The sequence below is a fragment of the Oryx dammah genome, unplaced genomic scaffold, assembly GCF_014754425.2.
Source record: "Oryx dammah isolate SB20612 unplaced genomic scaffold, SCBI_Odam_1.1 HiC_scaffold_26, whole genome shotgun sequence".
NCBI lineage: Eukaryota > Metazoa > Chordata > Mammalia > Artiodactyla > Bovidae > Oryx > Oryx dammah.
Genome location: NW_024070210.1, coordinates 17,613,528 through 17,629,647, shown reverse-complemented (window position 1 = coordinate 17,629,647; position 16,120 = coordinate 17,613,528). Strand labels below are relative to the sequence as shown.

Here is a 16,120-nt window from a genome sequence, read left to right as displayed (position 1 = left end):
CGGTGATTGGACGGCTCGTCTCCGGAAGTGCTGCCTTAGGCGGTCCTGTTGAGTTCAGTTCAGTCGCTCGGATAAGGCGCTGGTCAGCGCCATGGCGGCCCAGCTGGCTAGGGTCCGGTGGGGCGCTGTCTTTGCCGCTGCCCAGAAAGGCCCGCGGGTCTCCTGCCGGAGGTGGGCTGGCGCCTCGGCGGACAACGTGTACGATGTGGTGGTGTCAGGGGGAGGCCTGGTAGGCGCCGCTATGGCTTGTGCCTTAGGTAAGCGCATCTCCAGGCCGGTATTTGCGGGGAGCGAGGCCGTGAAGGAACGATGAGGAGTGTGGGAGCCCTGGCACTGTTTGCCCAAAGCCTGAGTCTTGCACATCTTGTGGTCCATTCCCTGCCCAGAGGAACCCCAGGACCCCAGGGGCAAATGTTTGTTCCTTCAGAATTCCGAAGGGTCATAAGTGGGCGGGACCGTAAGAGTCCTTCCAACACGTGGGGACACAGACCCGCCCAGGGTTATTTCGGTCTGGACACCGAAGTCATCCGGCAGTTGTCTACTGAGCTAGGTTAGGTGGTTTTCTTGTTGATGTTTTTTAGACCGCTTCATTGAGATATAGTTTGCATACCATAAACTTCACCCACTTAAAAGCATGTAATGTAGTGATTTTTAGTTTATTCGTAGAGCTGTGCAGCCATCGCCACAATGAATCTTAGAACATTTTTATCACCCCCCCCCCCCCCCAGAGAAACGCGAATCCATTAGTAGTCACTGCCCATGCAGCCCGCCCTTTCCCCCATCTCCTCCACCCTAGTACCCTAGGCAACCACTCATGTCCTTTTTCATCTCTATAGATTGGCTTTTTCAGGACTTTTTCATATACGTGAAATCTGCTTAATGTTTTCAGGAATCATCCAGGTTGCAGCATGTGCCAGTGTGTGCGTGCTCAGTCGCCTCCTAGTCTTTGCGACCCCATGAACTGTCGCCTGCTAGGCTCCTTTGTCCCTGGGATTTTCCTGGCAAGAATACTGGAGTGGGTCGCCATGCCCTCCTCCAGCGGATCTTCCCAACCCAGGGATCGATCTCTCCTGCATTGCAGGTGGATTCTTTGCCGCTGAGCCACGGGGAGGAGCCCAGCCAGTACTTTGTTTCTTTTTATTGCCAAATAGTAAATAATATTTTTGGTGGCTATACATAGCATATTTTGTTTATTCATTCACCAAGTGATAGACATTTGAGTCGTTTTCACTTTGGAGCTATAACAAATAATGCTACTAATCATTTCTTGTACATGCTTTTGTTTGTGTAAACATGTATTTTTGGTTATCTTGGATATAATCTTAGAAGTGGATTTTCTGGGTCATTTGGTAAACTCTGCTTAACATTTTGAAGAACTACCAGTGTTTAGAGCGGCTGCACCAGTTTACATTCCCACCAGCAGTAAATGAGAGGTCTCATTTCTCCACATCCTGGACAGCACTGTATTGTCTTTTTTTTACTAGTTATAATAGTGAGTGTGAGGTAACATATCCTGGTTTTGATTTGTATTTCCCTAATGACTAATGATGACTATTCTTTCATGTGTTTATTGGTTATTTGTGTATCTTCTTCGGAGAAATGTCTGTTCAGAACCTTTGCCCATTTCTAAATTGGATTATTTGTCTTTTTATTATTGAGTTGTGTTTTTTATATTGGATTGGCCAAAAAGTTCGTTTAGGGTTTTCCATAACATGTTATGGAAAAACCTGAATGATTCTTTTGGCCAAGGCAGTATCTTCTGGGTACAAGCCCCCTTATCAGATAAATGATTTGCAGATGTATTCTCCCATTTTGTGAATTGTTTTCTCACATTCTTGATGGTGTCCTTGGAAGCACAGAAGTTTTTAATTTTGATGAAGTCCAGCTTATCAGTCTCTTACCACTTGTACTTTTGGTATCATGTCTAAGCAATCATTATCTAACCTCAAATCAGGAAGATTCACTCCTGTGTTTTCTTCTAAGAGTTTTATAGTTTAAGTTGTTACCTTTCAGCCTGTGATCTACTTTGAGTCCAACTTTTGCTTTTCCACGTATAATTTAGACTGCTCTTACCTTATGAAGTAGATATTTTCATCTTTTATATGAAGAAACTTGCTTAGCAAGGTTAGGTAATGACCAGAGTCTCACACCAGGCAGAGACAGAATTTGAACCTAGGCCAACAAATTCTTTTGCTTTTAACAATTGTACAGTGACTTTCACAAACTGGATTTGAGTTTTCTGGCTTCCATGGTGGCTCAGATGGTAAAGAAACTGCCTGCAAAGTAGGAGACCCGGGCTTGATTCCTAAGTTGGGAAGATCCTCTGGAGAAGGAAATGGCAACCCACTTAAGTATTCCTGCCTGGAGAATCCCATGGACAGAGGAGCCTGGTGGGCTACAGTCCATGGGGTAATAAGAGTCAGACATGAGTTAGTGACTAAACCACCACCACCAGTATTCTTGCCTAGAGAATTCATAGACAGAGGAGCCTGGCAGGCTATAGTCCATGGGATCACGAAGAATCAGACACGACTGAACAGCTAACACTTTCATTTTTCAATAATGAGAAAGTCTTTGTCGATTTCAGTGTGGGCTGATAGTCACATTTTCCCTAGGTAGTAGGGAAGTTTCCTCTTCTAGGCGACTGGTGGCAAACAGTGCTTTATATAAGCTAATGGGCTTGAGTCTCAAAATCATTTTGTAAAATACAGTTATCAGCACTTGCTATAGGCATCTTTTAAAAGTATCTTGCGTATACTTTTTTTTTTCTGTGCCAAGCAGCTTGTGGAATCTTAGATCCCAACCAAAGGTTGAAACCTGGGCCTGGCAGTGAGAGCACCAAGTCCTAACTATTGGACTGCCAGGGGATTCCCTATATTGTCACAGTTTGAGAACAAGAAACAGAGAAGAGCTTAATTGTCTTGTAGTGACTTTACCTCTTAACTGTTTATACAATTTTCTGTGATATGTACTTGAAAAGTTTTTTAGTCTTACTGAGTTTTTGCTAATTTCATTAATATTTGGTGTTGTGCTATTTTCTTTGTTTAGCTTTTTTTTCCTTCCTGTTTTGTTCTCTTTCTTACCCCATTTGCCCCATCCCAAGGATGGAAAGTTTTTATAAACATTGAGAATTCTTTATTGTGACTGTTCATTTTTCTGTTTTTTTTTTTTTTCCATAGAAGTATAAATTCCTTAATTCAAGGCTGACTTTAAGCAGATACTTGCAAAACAATTCTCTGTGTAAGTTTACGAAAGAGAGGTCATAGGCTGAGTACACCAGGTTATGAGTCGCTGCCTCTAAGTAAGTCAAACCTGCCAAGTGTAGGTTTTCCCTAAAAAATTCACACACCAGCTAATTTCTTGTTTTAAAAAGCTCAGAGAAAATAGTGAATGTTAAAACATGAAAATTGAAGCTCGATGGGAGATTTGTAAGTCTTCAGTGCAATTTATTCAGTGAGCAAGCCTCTACTTTTTTCATATAAAATATAAACAGAGTAAGGAGACTCTGTCCTTGGGCAGGTCCTGCTGAGTCAAGTAAACAACCTGCTTGAGATTTTGTGCTTGCTAGTGTCTCCCCTTGATCATCATGGCCTGTATTCCCAAAAGTATTCTTTGCTAATAGTTTATATGGTGATCAGCTTTTACATTTTGACATCCACTTAATCTTGGATAACTGCTTTAAAAATGAAAATTGTCCATGGCCTCTTCACATTTCCCTATAGACCAGTTTATGTTTTCCTTGATTCTTTTCTTCTTTAAACTCACATTAGTTTATGTTTTAGGCTTGAAATGTCTATTTCCCTCTCAGCATTGTTACTTGTAAATGATATTCTCCAGTAATTTTTTTCCAAGAGAGTTTCCTAAAACAATGATATTAAATAGCTAAAAATAAAATACTGAAAAATAAAGTATTGACCTTGACTATTTTATGTGCTTGGAGATCTATTTTTTTTTTTGACCAAAGGAAATTTATAAAGTACATAGTGTTATGTATGCATTTGTAGGTGATGAAAGCTAGAAACTGTGAGAGCTGGGATTAAAATCCAGAGTTTCTGATTTTTATTTCCAGTCCAATGGTTGTTTTAAATAAGAAGGAAACTTCCTTTAAAGGAAGTTAAATGAAGTGACAGTCTCTATATGAGATTGCATGTATTTAAATCCTTGGTCTTGTCTCTAATTCTATCTGGGTAGAATTGTATAAATTACTCACAATTTCTGTACATTGATTTTTCTCATCTCTAAAATTAGGACAGAATAGCTTTTTATTCTTCATAAAATTATAGTATGGATTATATCAGAAGATACTATAGTAAACTATATGCACTAGGCATATAGGAGTTAGTAAACATTAGCAGTGATTATAATGATAATAGTGATTCTATGGAACTTTGCTTTTAGATGTGCAGGAAAAAGTAAACTGTTAATATAATAATCTTGTTAGTCATAAAAGTGACAAATTACTATGGCACTAGGTTGTCATTTGATAAAACTAACTTGGATTCTTTATAGAATGAAATGATTTCAAGGTTAAAATTTAGATATTCACCTATAATTCATAATTTCATTTAATTCAATCAACAGCTAAGTTATATATGTTTGTGCTTTAACATAAACATAGAGGCTAAATGATATTATAGCCTAAAATACGTATTTTTATTATTTTTTTCTATTTATGTTCCCCTGGACAAGTATGGGATGGAAATCTGACTTTTCCTAAATGTTTCTTGGTCTGTCATTGAACAAAAATGTCTGTTAAGACATTGAGTATCTCTTTGTGGTTTGAGGAGATAACAGCATATACTACTGGGACATTATTGCAATAAGAAAAGAATTCCTAGCCCCCAAGGAGTTTAGAATCCAGCAAAGGGGAACGATCTGTAACTAACTAACAGAAGGAAGATTGAAATGAAAGCTACGCTAGAGGAACAAGGGACTGACCTCTCCCGGGGTCAGAGGTGTGCGGCAAGGCACGAAGAACACTGCTGTGGAGGCGAGGCTTCAGCGAGTAGGCGCCACAGGGAGCAGGTGGCGGGAGCTTTCAGTGCGGGAGCGGTTACTGTTAGGTCAAGGCCAGAGAAGTGATGGACCGGAAATCACCCGCTCTGCTGAGCGTGGCCAAGGCCGGGGCTCCCATCCTTCAGAGCAGAACCGCTGCCGCACGGCAGGCGGCGCCATGCCGAGCTGGTGGGTTCAGCGCTACACACTTCCTTTCCCACTGGAACTGCCCTTGATTTTCACCCTTTCTTTGTTGTATGTTACAATAGCGCCTTTTTTTTGTCATTTACATTCCAAAATAAAAAGAGGGGTCAAGGTTTGTGGGGCTTCCCTGACCATTACTAAGTAAAACCTGGAGTGTTTCTTCTCTCGTAATTCCATCACAGGTGTTTTCTCCTTTCTTGGTAGTAGCAGCTGTTTATCTTTTTCCCTGCACCTTTTTCTGAGACACTATGGAGGGTCTTGTGTCTGTGCTAGTCACCCAGTACCAAAGTCTCCAAGTCCTCTTTTTACTTCACTATACAGATGTTTTAGGACCAGAGTTTTTGGCACCACTGGTGTATTTTCTTGGCTCTCTTTTCTTTTATAAGCTCTTTTATCTTTGACTTAATCTTGAGACCACAGTGAATTTTGTTTGTTAGCTTTATTTTTCTGTTGAACAGGATTTGTAATTTTTAGTGACTTAATACTTTTAAGGTTGTAACTATCTGGTATCTAAATACTGCTGCCTTCCTTCTATTTTCTTTTCTAGGGCATTCTATTCCCTTGTTACGGGTTATGCCATTATTTGCTTCTTTGCACATGGCAGAGGTTGGTCTGGAGAGTTCTTATTGCCATGAGCAGGGTGGTTTAGATGACTGAAAAGGTGCTGTGTGTTACTGCTTAGGACTCCGTATGATGTTCCCTTTTAATGTGCCCTGTAAGAAATTTGTATCCTAAGCACTAAGGAATTAGTTAATATGATACTTCTCTTAGAAATGAGAGAATAAATTGATTTTTCTAAAATGATATAGCATTTTGTTTCTTTTTTTTTTTTAGGACATGATATTCACTTTTGTGACAAGAAAATCCTGTTGTTAGAAGCAGGTCCAAAGAAAGTGCTGGAGAAATTGCCAGAAACTTACAGCAACAGGGTCAGCTCCATCTCCCCTGGCTCTGCAACCCTTCTCAGTAGTGAGTAGAAGATCTTCTGTCATAGTGCCAGCCTCCTGTCTTGACTCTCCAGTATGTCCCGCAGGGCAGAGTCAGCGGGGCACGTAGCCAGGAGGGAGGCTCACCGAGGTGCCTGGGAGAGGTGGGTGGGGGTAGTAGCTGAAGATCCCAAGAATTGTTCATGTGTCCACTTCCGGTCTGAGGAAGACTTCCAGCAGACATATGGGTCCATGTGGGCATCGTTTGTGATGTTGGGTCATTATAAATTGGTGGAATTGAAACTATATGAACCAACTGTGGCCCTCCACTTAGTGCCAGCATCCTCTTTATTCCCAGAGTCAGCCGTCTGTGGGGCTGGGGAGCCTGAATGCTAAATGCTTTTAGGGTGTAGGTGGATGTGTGCACGGTTAGCACATGGTCTTCTGGTCCCTGCCAGATGTTGTTCCCTCAAGCCAGCCTGTGTGGAACCATCCCATCTAAAATGAGACTCTTGCATCATTCTCTAGCCCCTTATACTGCTTTATTTTTCTTTATGACACTTAGTACCTGATATTATGATTTTTTGTCGGGGGCGGGGTCTGTCTTTCTAGCTAGAATGTCAGCTGCTGAAGGGCTGAGATTTGTCTGGTTTCCCACTTTGTGCTCAGTACCTGGAAGTGTATCTGGCACATAGTAAGTGCTCAATAAATATCTCAATGAATGAATTGCTTTGGTTCTCTAGATTTAAACAAAAAAACCATCTTTATCCAGGGAGTTTGTAACCTCAGTGGGCTTCCCTGGTGCCTTGGACAGTAAAGAATCTGCCTGCAGTGAGGGAGACCTGGGTTCAATCCTTGGGAAGATTCCCCTGAAGAAGGAGATGGCAGTCCACTTCATTATTCTTGCCTGGAGAATTCCATGGACAGAGGAGCCTGATGGGCTAAAGTCCATGCAGTCACAGAGTCAGACAGGACTGAGTGACTAACGCTTTGTAACCTCAGTAGGTTGATTTTTATAACACTTTTTTTGTAACTCAGTAGGATGACTTTGTAACTTAGTAGGATGGTGAAGAGAAAGTACAATATGGATTTAATTTCCTTTATTATTTCTCTCTTTCAATGTGATTTGAAAGCTGGGTCTTTTTTCATGCTGTGTAATCAGAACTGGGAAACAGAGTAGCTTAGCTCCTAGCACCAAACAGGGTAGAAGTGGTGAGTATTTCTCTATTATTGAACACTGAGAACAATCGCTCACAAAAGGAGACCCAGGAGGGAGGGAGGTCCCATGAGATTGCTCTGGTCTATATGTAGCTCTTTTCTCTCCTAGGTTTTGGTGCCTGGGACCACATCTGCAACATGAGATACAGAGCCTTTCGGCGAATGCAGGTGCCTCCTTTATCACTTTTGGCAAGATATCTCGGTCTGTCTTGAGTTAAAATAATGGAGTACACATTCTCCAGGTTTTCTGTAAGTGTGGGAAGAATTCAAGCAGAGTTTATACTCCGCCTCAGGAAGTAGGAGGGAAGCATTCACAAGAGAATTTTCTTCTTACTGTACATCTCCTGCCAGAGGGACTGACACCTTGGGGTTGTTCTGCTTCAGTCCCTTGGGAAAGCGGTGCTCAGTTTCTGATTAGAGCAATACCTCCTTTACCCTGGTTTGTAATACATGCTTTCCCTTTGTGTTTCCAGGTGTGGGATGCCTGCTCAGAGGCCCTGATAATGTTCGATAAGGATGATTTAGATGACATGGGCTATATAGTGGAGAACGACGTCATCATGCATGCTCTTACTAAGCAGCTGCAGGCTGTGTCAGGTGAGGCCCCTGACTCTCCCATCTTCCAGTCACTCTTTGCAAGGAGAACTGGCCTAGAATTATTCTGGAACTTACTGGAAGGATCCCTCCTACAGATACTGATGTTTACCATAAAGAAGCCCTCTGAGGGTTATTTCACGGTTGTTCTTCCTCTCTCTTTTTAAAACAGCTTTACTCAGGTATGACTTACATACCAGTAAGTGTACACCCATTCTAAGTGTACAATTCAGTGACTTTCTGTTTTTCAGAATTCGCCTCTTCTGGACATTTCATTTAAGTAGACTTATACGATGTGTATTTTTTGTGTCTGACTTCTCTCCCCGAATATATTTCTGAGATTTATTCATGTTGTAGCATGAGTCAATGCTCCAGTCTCCTCTGCATGTATCACACCTTGTTTATCCATCATCAGCTGATGGACATTGGGTTGTTTCCACTTTTTAGTGGTTGTGAATACAGCTAGGGACATTTGTGTACAAGTTTTTGCGTGGATATATGGTTTATTTCTTCTGGGTGGATTCTTAGGACTAGAATTGCTGGGTCATGTATTAATTCTATGTTTAACATTTTCATAAATTGCCAAACTTGAAAGAGGCTGCACCATGTCACTTTCAGTTCAGTTCAGTCGCTCAGTCGTGTCCGACTCTTTGCGACCCCACGAATCGCAGCACGCCAGGCCTCCCTGTCCATCACTATCTCCCGGAGTTCACTCAGACTCAAGTCCATCGAGTCTGTGATGCCATCCAGCCATCTCATCCTCGGTTGTCCCCTTCTCCTCCTGCCCCCAATCTTTCCCAGCATCAGAGTCTTTTCCAGTGAGTCAACTCTTCTCATGAGGTGGCCAAAGTACTGGAGCTTCAGCTTTAGCATCATTGCTTCCAAAGAAATCCCAGGGTTGATCTCCTTCAGAATGGACTGGTTGGATCTCCTTGCATGTCACTTTACTGCCAACAAATTTAAGAATTCCAATTTCTCCACCCCTTGCCAAAACTTATTCCCCTTAGCCTTTCTTTTTTTTTTTAATAGCCATCCTAGTAACTGGTGAAGGCAATGGCAACCCACTCCAGTACTCTTGCCTGGAAAAATCCCATGGACGGAGGAGTCTGGTAGGCTGCAGTCCATGGGGTCGGGAAGAGTCGGACACGACTGAGCGACTTCCCTTTCACTTTTCACTTTCATGCATTGGAGAAGGAAATGGCAACCCACTCCAGTGTTCTTGCCTGGAGAATCCCAGGGACGGGGGACCCTGGTGGGCTGCCGTCTGTGGGGTTGCACAGAGTCAGACACGACTGAAGTGACTTAGCAGCTTAGCAGCAGTAACTGTGAGGTGGTATCTCGTAGTTTTGATTGTATTTACCTGATGACTAATCATGTTGAGTGTCTTTTCAGATGCTTGTTGGCTATTTGTATTTTTTTTTTTGAGAAGTGTCTATGCAAAATCTTTTGCCCATTTAGAACTAGAATGTCTTTATTTTTTTAGTTATAAGGGTTCTCTGTGTAGTCTGGCTATAAATTCCCTTTATATACGTATATGTGTGTATATATATATATGTTTTATAGATATTTCAGGGTTCTGGAGGGAGAAAAATTGGAGGCAACTTAAACTTAAATACTTTTTGATATGAGAGAATGGTTCATCCATGGAATGAACTTCCATGTAGTTTTAAAAGATAACTTAGATCTAACAGTCACTTAGAAACATGTCCCACAATATACTGGTGAAAAAAAGTCTGTTGTATGATCCCACTTGTATGTGTGTGTATGAGGGGTAATGGTGTGTGTGCATGTACAAACATAGGAAGTTACCTGGAAAGCAATAGAACAAAGCTTTAACTGTAGCTATATCTGAGTGGTATGATTAAAGGTGATTCTCCCTGCCCTCCCCCCGCTTTTAAACCTTTATTTGTAGTTCAGACTTTTACACCAAGGAAAAGTAATAAACATATAATTTTTATGATCGGAAAAGTAAAATGTCTTCCAGGGGGAAGGAAAACCTTCGGAAATCGAGAACCTGTTTGAGCCTGTGGTATTCCCCACCCTGTTTGTCTGAAAGCACATGTGGGTCATTTGGGAAAGAGTGAAAAACTAGAGGAACAGGAGTGAGGGGAAGAGAGAGCGCCTGGTCAGGGGATAAGTCAGTGAGAGAGTCTCCCCTCACACACACACTGGTTCAGCCCTGTGGCCTCTGTCTTTTATTAGCTCTTCACACACACACTGATTCAGTCCTGTGGCCTCTTTTATTAGCTCTTTGACCATAACATTGATCACATGGGTGTTTTTTTTAAGGTCTTTACCTTTCTTATTTAGGAGTCAATGATAAGATAAAGATAAGCTGTCTTGCAACCTTGCTTTATTTAGTTACTGAGTTTTTTCCTCAGCCTGTGGGCCAACTGTCTAATGTTTTGTTTTCTCTCTTCTGACCTCCCTAGACCGAGTGACCGTTCTCTACAAGAGCAAAGCAATCAGCTATACCTGGCCTTATCCATTTTCCATGGCAGACTCCAGCCCTTGGGTTCATATTACCCTAGGTGATGGCAGAACCCTCCAGACCAAATTGTTGGTAGTTGAAGATTCTTATTTTGCCAGGGGTCTTGCATATCCGCATCTTATTAGTCTGTGGTCTCTTGTTTTAGATCTTAGCTCTAGTTGAAGTTGATTTGAGGCAAAGCTTTTGGCTATAAGGACCTGGACCCACTCAGACCAGCTCCAGTTAAATGCTGTACAGGAGGCAGTCTCTCAGACTACCATGTCTTGAAATAAAGGATAGCTGGCCTTACAGGGACAGGAATCAGAGGGTCAGAAAATGAGTCCTTTCCCTACCTCTCGGGAATCCTGCAGTCACTCATCTTGCATCTCCCATTTTTTTTTCTTTCTGCTCATCAGCTTCCCCTTTTACATGGCAGCCATTCTCAGCCTTATATCAGGACTGTTCGGCTCCAGTGTCTGCCTTGCTGCTTTCTAGTTCAGTATGAAGAGACTTTGGCTGAGTTTAACCTATGGCTGGCCCTTCTTGGGTCAGATGTCCAGCTGTGGTCCCTTCATTGAAGCTAGGATCGCTTATGTAGGGCTTCTCCTCTAGGGGCTGGGAGTGAGGTAGGTGTGATAAAGAGTTGCCTGCCCCAGATGGGCTTGCCAACAGTTGGAACTAGAGAAAACTTTTAGGAGGCAGGGACAACCTTCTGGAATAGTTTTGTTAATTAAGAGGTTGGCAGACTCAGCAGGCTCTTGTCTGCACACAGATTGGTGCAGATGGTCACAACTCAGGAGTGCGGCAGGCTGCAGGAATCCGGAATGTTAGCTGGAACTATGACCAATCTGCTGTTGTGGCTACTCTGCATTTATCAGAGGTAAGATCCTGAGCCCGCCATCGGGAGCCCTGCTCATGCCTGACTGGTCCCGGGCACTTCTGACAAGGACTTTCCTCCTGTGTGTTGTAGGCCACCGAAAACAATGTAGCTTGGCAGAGATTTCTCCCCTCTGGGCCCATTGCTCTGCTTCCGGTAAGAAGTCCTTCTTGCTTATCTTCTTAAACATGTCAGCCCTTCTCCTTTTAGAACCTCACTTCACTCAGCCTTTTGCTGGTTGCAAGGGACTATGCCCACACTAGCTTTGTTACCCCTTCTTATCGTCCCTCGTGCCTGAGAGCTCTTAGGAACTGAAGTGTCAGCCCTTGACATTAATGTTCTTTTGACACAGCTCTCAGACACTTTGAGTTCCTTGGTTTGGTCCACATCCCATGAACATGCAGCAGAGCTGGTCAGCATGGAGGAGGAGGAGTTTGTGGATGCCATTAACTCTGCCTTTGTGAGTATCACCTGCCGATGATGCATTGCGGGGATAGATACAGAAAGATGGTTCTGAGTATGAAGAAAGGAATAATGAATACACTGCCCCTTTGGACTTGTACCACTTGATCTGGATTACATGGGGGAGAGGCTTCAGGAAAATGTAAAACCACAGAAATTGGCTTGTGTGCCCTTCTGAGGGTTGTGGGCTGCTGCTCTGCTGACTGAAACAGCTGCCTGGGTGGAAGTTACTTAGATAAGTAACTTTTTTTGAAGTGATACTTTGATCAATTTTAACAGAAGCCAGCAAGAACAAAAGGAACTAAATGTACTAAAGGGGCTTCCAAGATAAAAGATGACCCTTTCGGGATCACTTAGTATATGTTCCTGGCATAAGGCCTTTGCAGTACATTCGTTCAGCAAGTTATGAGTGCTGCTATGTAGATGGCGCTGGAGTTAGACAAGTGAGTGAGGAAGGACACAGACATGAGTTAGGGTCCAGTGTAGAGTTTGCATAGGATGCTATACTATGGAGCTTGAAGGAGAACGACAGACACAGAGGACGGTTTGGAGGTAGGTTTACAAAGTGACGGTAGCTTCTGGATACTCCTAGGTGTTACCCTGATGAACTAGAATTGAGGGGACATTCTAAGCAGAGGGGAGTGTGGAATCAAGAGCATGCTGTAGAGAGAGCTGCTTTGTGGCTGGCACATGCATTTTGAGGGTTAGGAATGGTGAAAGATGAAGCTCAGAGGTAGGCAGGAGCAGCTCATGAGCAATTTGACTTGATCCTACAGCTTGTGGGGAGTGATAGGGAATTGCATTTTGCATTCATTTGAGGGGTTGCAACTTGTGGTACCACTACCCATGGCTGTGGTTATAAAATGGTTGCCCTGTTGAATGTTTTAATTCCCCGCTGGAATCGCTGATGAACTTTCACTTTGTTTTGTGGTCGATACTACTCAGTGGAGTGATGTGAACCACACAGACTTCATCGACTCAGCTGGCTCCATGCTGCAGTCCGCGGTTGCCTTTCTGAAGCCCACTAGAGTCTCAGCTCGCCAGCTGCCCCCCAGTGTAGCCAGGGTGGACGCCAAAAGCCGAGTCCTGTTTCCTCTTGGGTTGGGACATGCCGCCGAGTACGTCCGGCCTCGGCTGGCCCTCATTGGGTAAGACGGTAACAACAGAGCCACTCCCTTTTCCCTCTGGCTGGAGGCCACACCTGAACTCTGCTTTATTCTTAGGGATGCAGCCCACAGAGTCCATCCACTTGCAGGGCAAGGTGTCAACATGGGCTTTGGGGATATCTCCAGCTTGCTTCATCATCTCAGTACTGCAGCCTTCAATGGCAAAGACTTAGGTAAGGATTCAGAGAAGTATCCCGAGCTCATATAATATGGGAAAATCAGGAAAAGGGCTCCTCAGGAGCCAGATATAGTGGGCATAAATGCATCTGGTTTGCTAGGAAAGGAAACAGTACTACAGAATTAGGGAGGTAACCTTGCCTTTTCCCTCCAGGCTCCATGAGCCACCTCACAAGTTATGAAACAGACAGACAGCGTCACAACACTGCTCTTCTGGCTGCTACGGACCTACTGAAAAGGCTCTATTCCACCAGGGCTACCCTCCTCGTGCTGCTCAGGACCTGGGGCTTACAGGCTACAAATGCAGTGTCTCCACTCAAAGTAAGAGAGCTCTCCCAGATCTCCAAGAATCTTGCTCACTGAGGAATGACTTGGCCAATGACTCTTTAATTTCTTTGAATTAATTTTCTTGGCTATTAAATTATCATCTTTATCTGAATACCTTCCCCCAGTGGTTATGAGCAGAAATGTCCCTGCTGGGCTTTTTGGTACTAGCCCAGATGGAAGCAGTAACTTGATATAAAATAGTGAATAGGGGTTCTTAAAGATGCTTAAACTCCTTTTGCTGCTGTCCAGCTTCTTTCCTGAGAAACCTCCATTAAAAGTTACTTTGGAGGGACTTGGAAGGAGAATCTATCTGGAACTTTCACCAATTTTTGCTTCAATCACTTTAAATATTTTAAAGTATTATCTTCACCTGCCTTCATACGTTAAAATGTCAAGAGTATCACTCACTTGATTTCATTTTATCTCTAGGAACAGATTATGGCCTTTGCAAGCAAATGAATACTCTTCTTCTGGAGATTATGTTGATGAAAAATGAATATCAAACATCTTTTTCCAAGACCATAACGTCATTTCAAAATTTAATAAATTTACATTAGAATTCTTCTGTCTCTTTTTCTCCTCTGCTTAATGAACTTTTGGAGCCCAAATAATGAGTGATAATTTACGGTGAGGAGGGCATATCAACCAAGCCAAGGGAAAAAAAAACAAAGGAAGACTATGACTTGGTTGAAAAGAAATTTTTATTAAAACAAAAATTGCTGAGGTGCCATCTCATTCATTTTCACTTGTTAACAGTTTTTTTGAAAAAGAAGATTTATACAACTTTTAAAAAATGCTGGTTGTAAATTTATACATTTTTTTTTATAAACATAAGAATTAGATAGTCAATTGATACATTTTTGTTAGAACTGCTATTTTAAAATTAATAATGCTAGAATGCAGAATAAGACAAATTGCTTTAACCTTTATTATAGGTATATTAGACTTTCTTGAAACCAAATTTTAAAATGCTAGTTATTACTTCCTTATCACAGCACCATTTTTCATCGATGGCTCCTCTGTGGGACACCACTGTATTCTGTCATAAAACAATAAATAATTTCATTGCACAGGTTAAAAGACCTCAGGAACCAGGTCAAAAGAAAAGAATCTGATTAGCAGCAGAATTTGTTCACGTTTGATTGCAGACTGCTGGCAGACCTGGGCGTGGGGCGGGTGGCTTTACTCTGCAGTTTCGAAGTGCCTACCTCACAGTACCCAAGATGCCTATCGAAGAGATCTTTGGATCCATTGGATTTGTATGCCATAAAGAATATCTTGCCCAGAAGTCTGATTTGAAGATGAAAGGAGAAGATAACAGTCTGCTTTTGACCCAAGGTAAGCTTTTCTTGGGAAATATTTTTGAAGGAGTGGGAAATGTGTTACCACAGGGGAGCTTTTCAGGTAAATGCAGAAAATTTATAAGATCCTAGAGTAAAAATGTGAATGTTGCAAGTCTTCCTGGAATCTCAGGAAAAATGTGCCCAGAATGAAAGATGGCAGCTCTGGGAAAAGCTGGGTGACTACTGGCAAAGTCCAGAAAGGTCACTGTAGGGAAAAAAGGTCATCTTTCATAAGAAAATGGAAAGGTAAAAAGAACATGGACTCTACAAAAGTACACAAAATCAGGCAAGACATGAATTTTAAGGCACACCTTGCAAGGACCTCCATGACCCACAGAGGATGTTCTGATGAACACACACACACAACATCCACTATGTGGCAGGCCTTGTCCTAAGTATTTGAAATATATAACATATTTACAGAAAGGAAACCTAATCACCAATAGTAGACCCTGTAGGACCTCTTAGTAAGAGGCCCCAAAAGTATACTAGTGGCAGAAAGAATATTATAGACAAACTTTTGTAAGAAATAAAAATTCTCATTCCAAATTGTTCTTATAATGGATAAACTGGTTAATTCTCCAGATGTTCTAATCAAGATTATCAGAAAATATGTAGCTACATTTCTGGAGTTATAATGCATCTGCCCAAGAGTTCTGAAAGTATTTGGGATGACTGAAGGAGTCAGCTGAACAATGTGTGGCCTTTATAAAAAATGTTTCAGAGATAAACTGTCGTGATAAAAGACCAGGAAATCTTACTTCTCTGAACCCATCAAGCTAGAGGAGTCTTTACTGAACACAGCATATCTCTTGGGAAAACATGGTTTCTAATGGGAAACGGTCTCCCCCAGTGAAGTTTATGAGATTTCAGTTCTCAAACCAGGAATTGAACCTGGGCCCTCACCAGTGAGCATGGAGTCCTAACCACTGGACCACCAGGGGATTCCCTGTCCCTAATCTTGAAGAACATTTAGTGTATGAAGACTGGTTCTAATGGCCTTCTCTTTGAACAAAGATGGGAAGGTCCAGAGGTCAAGAAGTATGTTAAAGAGAATGTAACGGATTTAGGAGGTGTTTTCTTCAAAACACCAGAAGACTATGAAAGTGAAAGTGAAGTCATATCCGACTCTTTGCAACCCCATGGACCATAGCCTATCAGGCTCCTCTGTCCATGGAATTTTCCAGGCAAGAGTACTGGAGTGGGTTGCCATATCCTTCTCCAGGGGATCTTCCCGACCCAAGGGAACCCAGGTCTCCTGCTTTGCAGGCACTTTACCATCTGAGCCCCCAGGGAGGCCCCAAAAGACTATGGAAGGAGGGATTAGAGCAGAAGTAAGACTATGGAGGAGGGGTTAGAGC

At 42.4% G+C, this 16,120-nt stretch overlaps 1 protein-coding gene across 2 annotated transcripts; it reads left to right on the top strand.

The window, feature by feature from the left end:
* The first annotated feature begins 21 nt into the window (after nt 1-21).
* On the top strand, nt 22-13,978 carry COQ6 (coenzyme Q6, monooxygenase). Of its 2 annotated transcripts, none has more exons than XM_040226119.1 (12): nt 22-257; nt 6,034-6,168; nt 7,453-7,511; nt 7,817-7,940; nt 10,370-10,500; nt 11,180-11,287; nt 11,378-11,440; nt 11,637-11,744; nt 12,692-12,894; nt 12,970-13,085; nt 13,244-13,410; nt 13,846-13,978. In XM_040226119.1, the coding sequence occupies exons 1-12, from the start codon at nt 92-94 to the stop codon at nt 13,873-13,875; spliced, it is 1,410 nt and encodes a 469-aa protein (XP_040082053.1). In that variant the 5' UTR covers nt 22-91; the 3' UTR covers nt 13,876-13,978. The 2 variants fall into 2 exon arrangements, with proteins under 2 accessions (XP_040082053.1, XP_040082054.1); XM_040226120.1 differs by having other exon boundaries at nt 45-257; nt 13,344-13,410.
* Nucleotides 13,979-16,120: the final 2,142 nt, after the last annotated feature.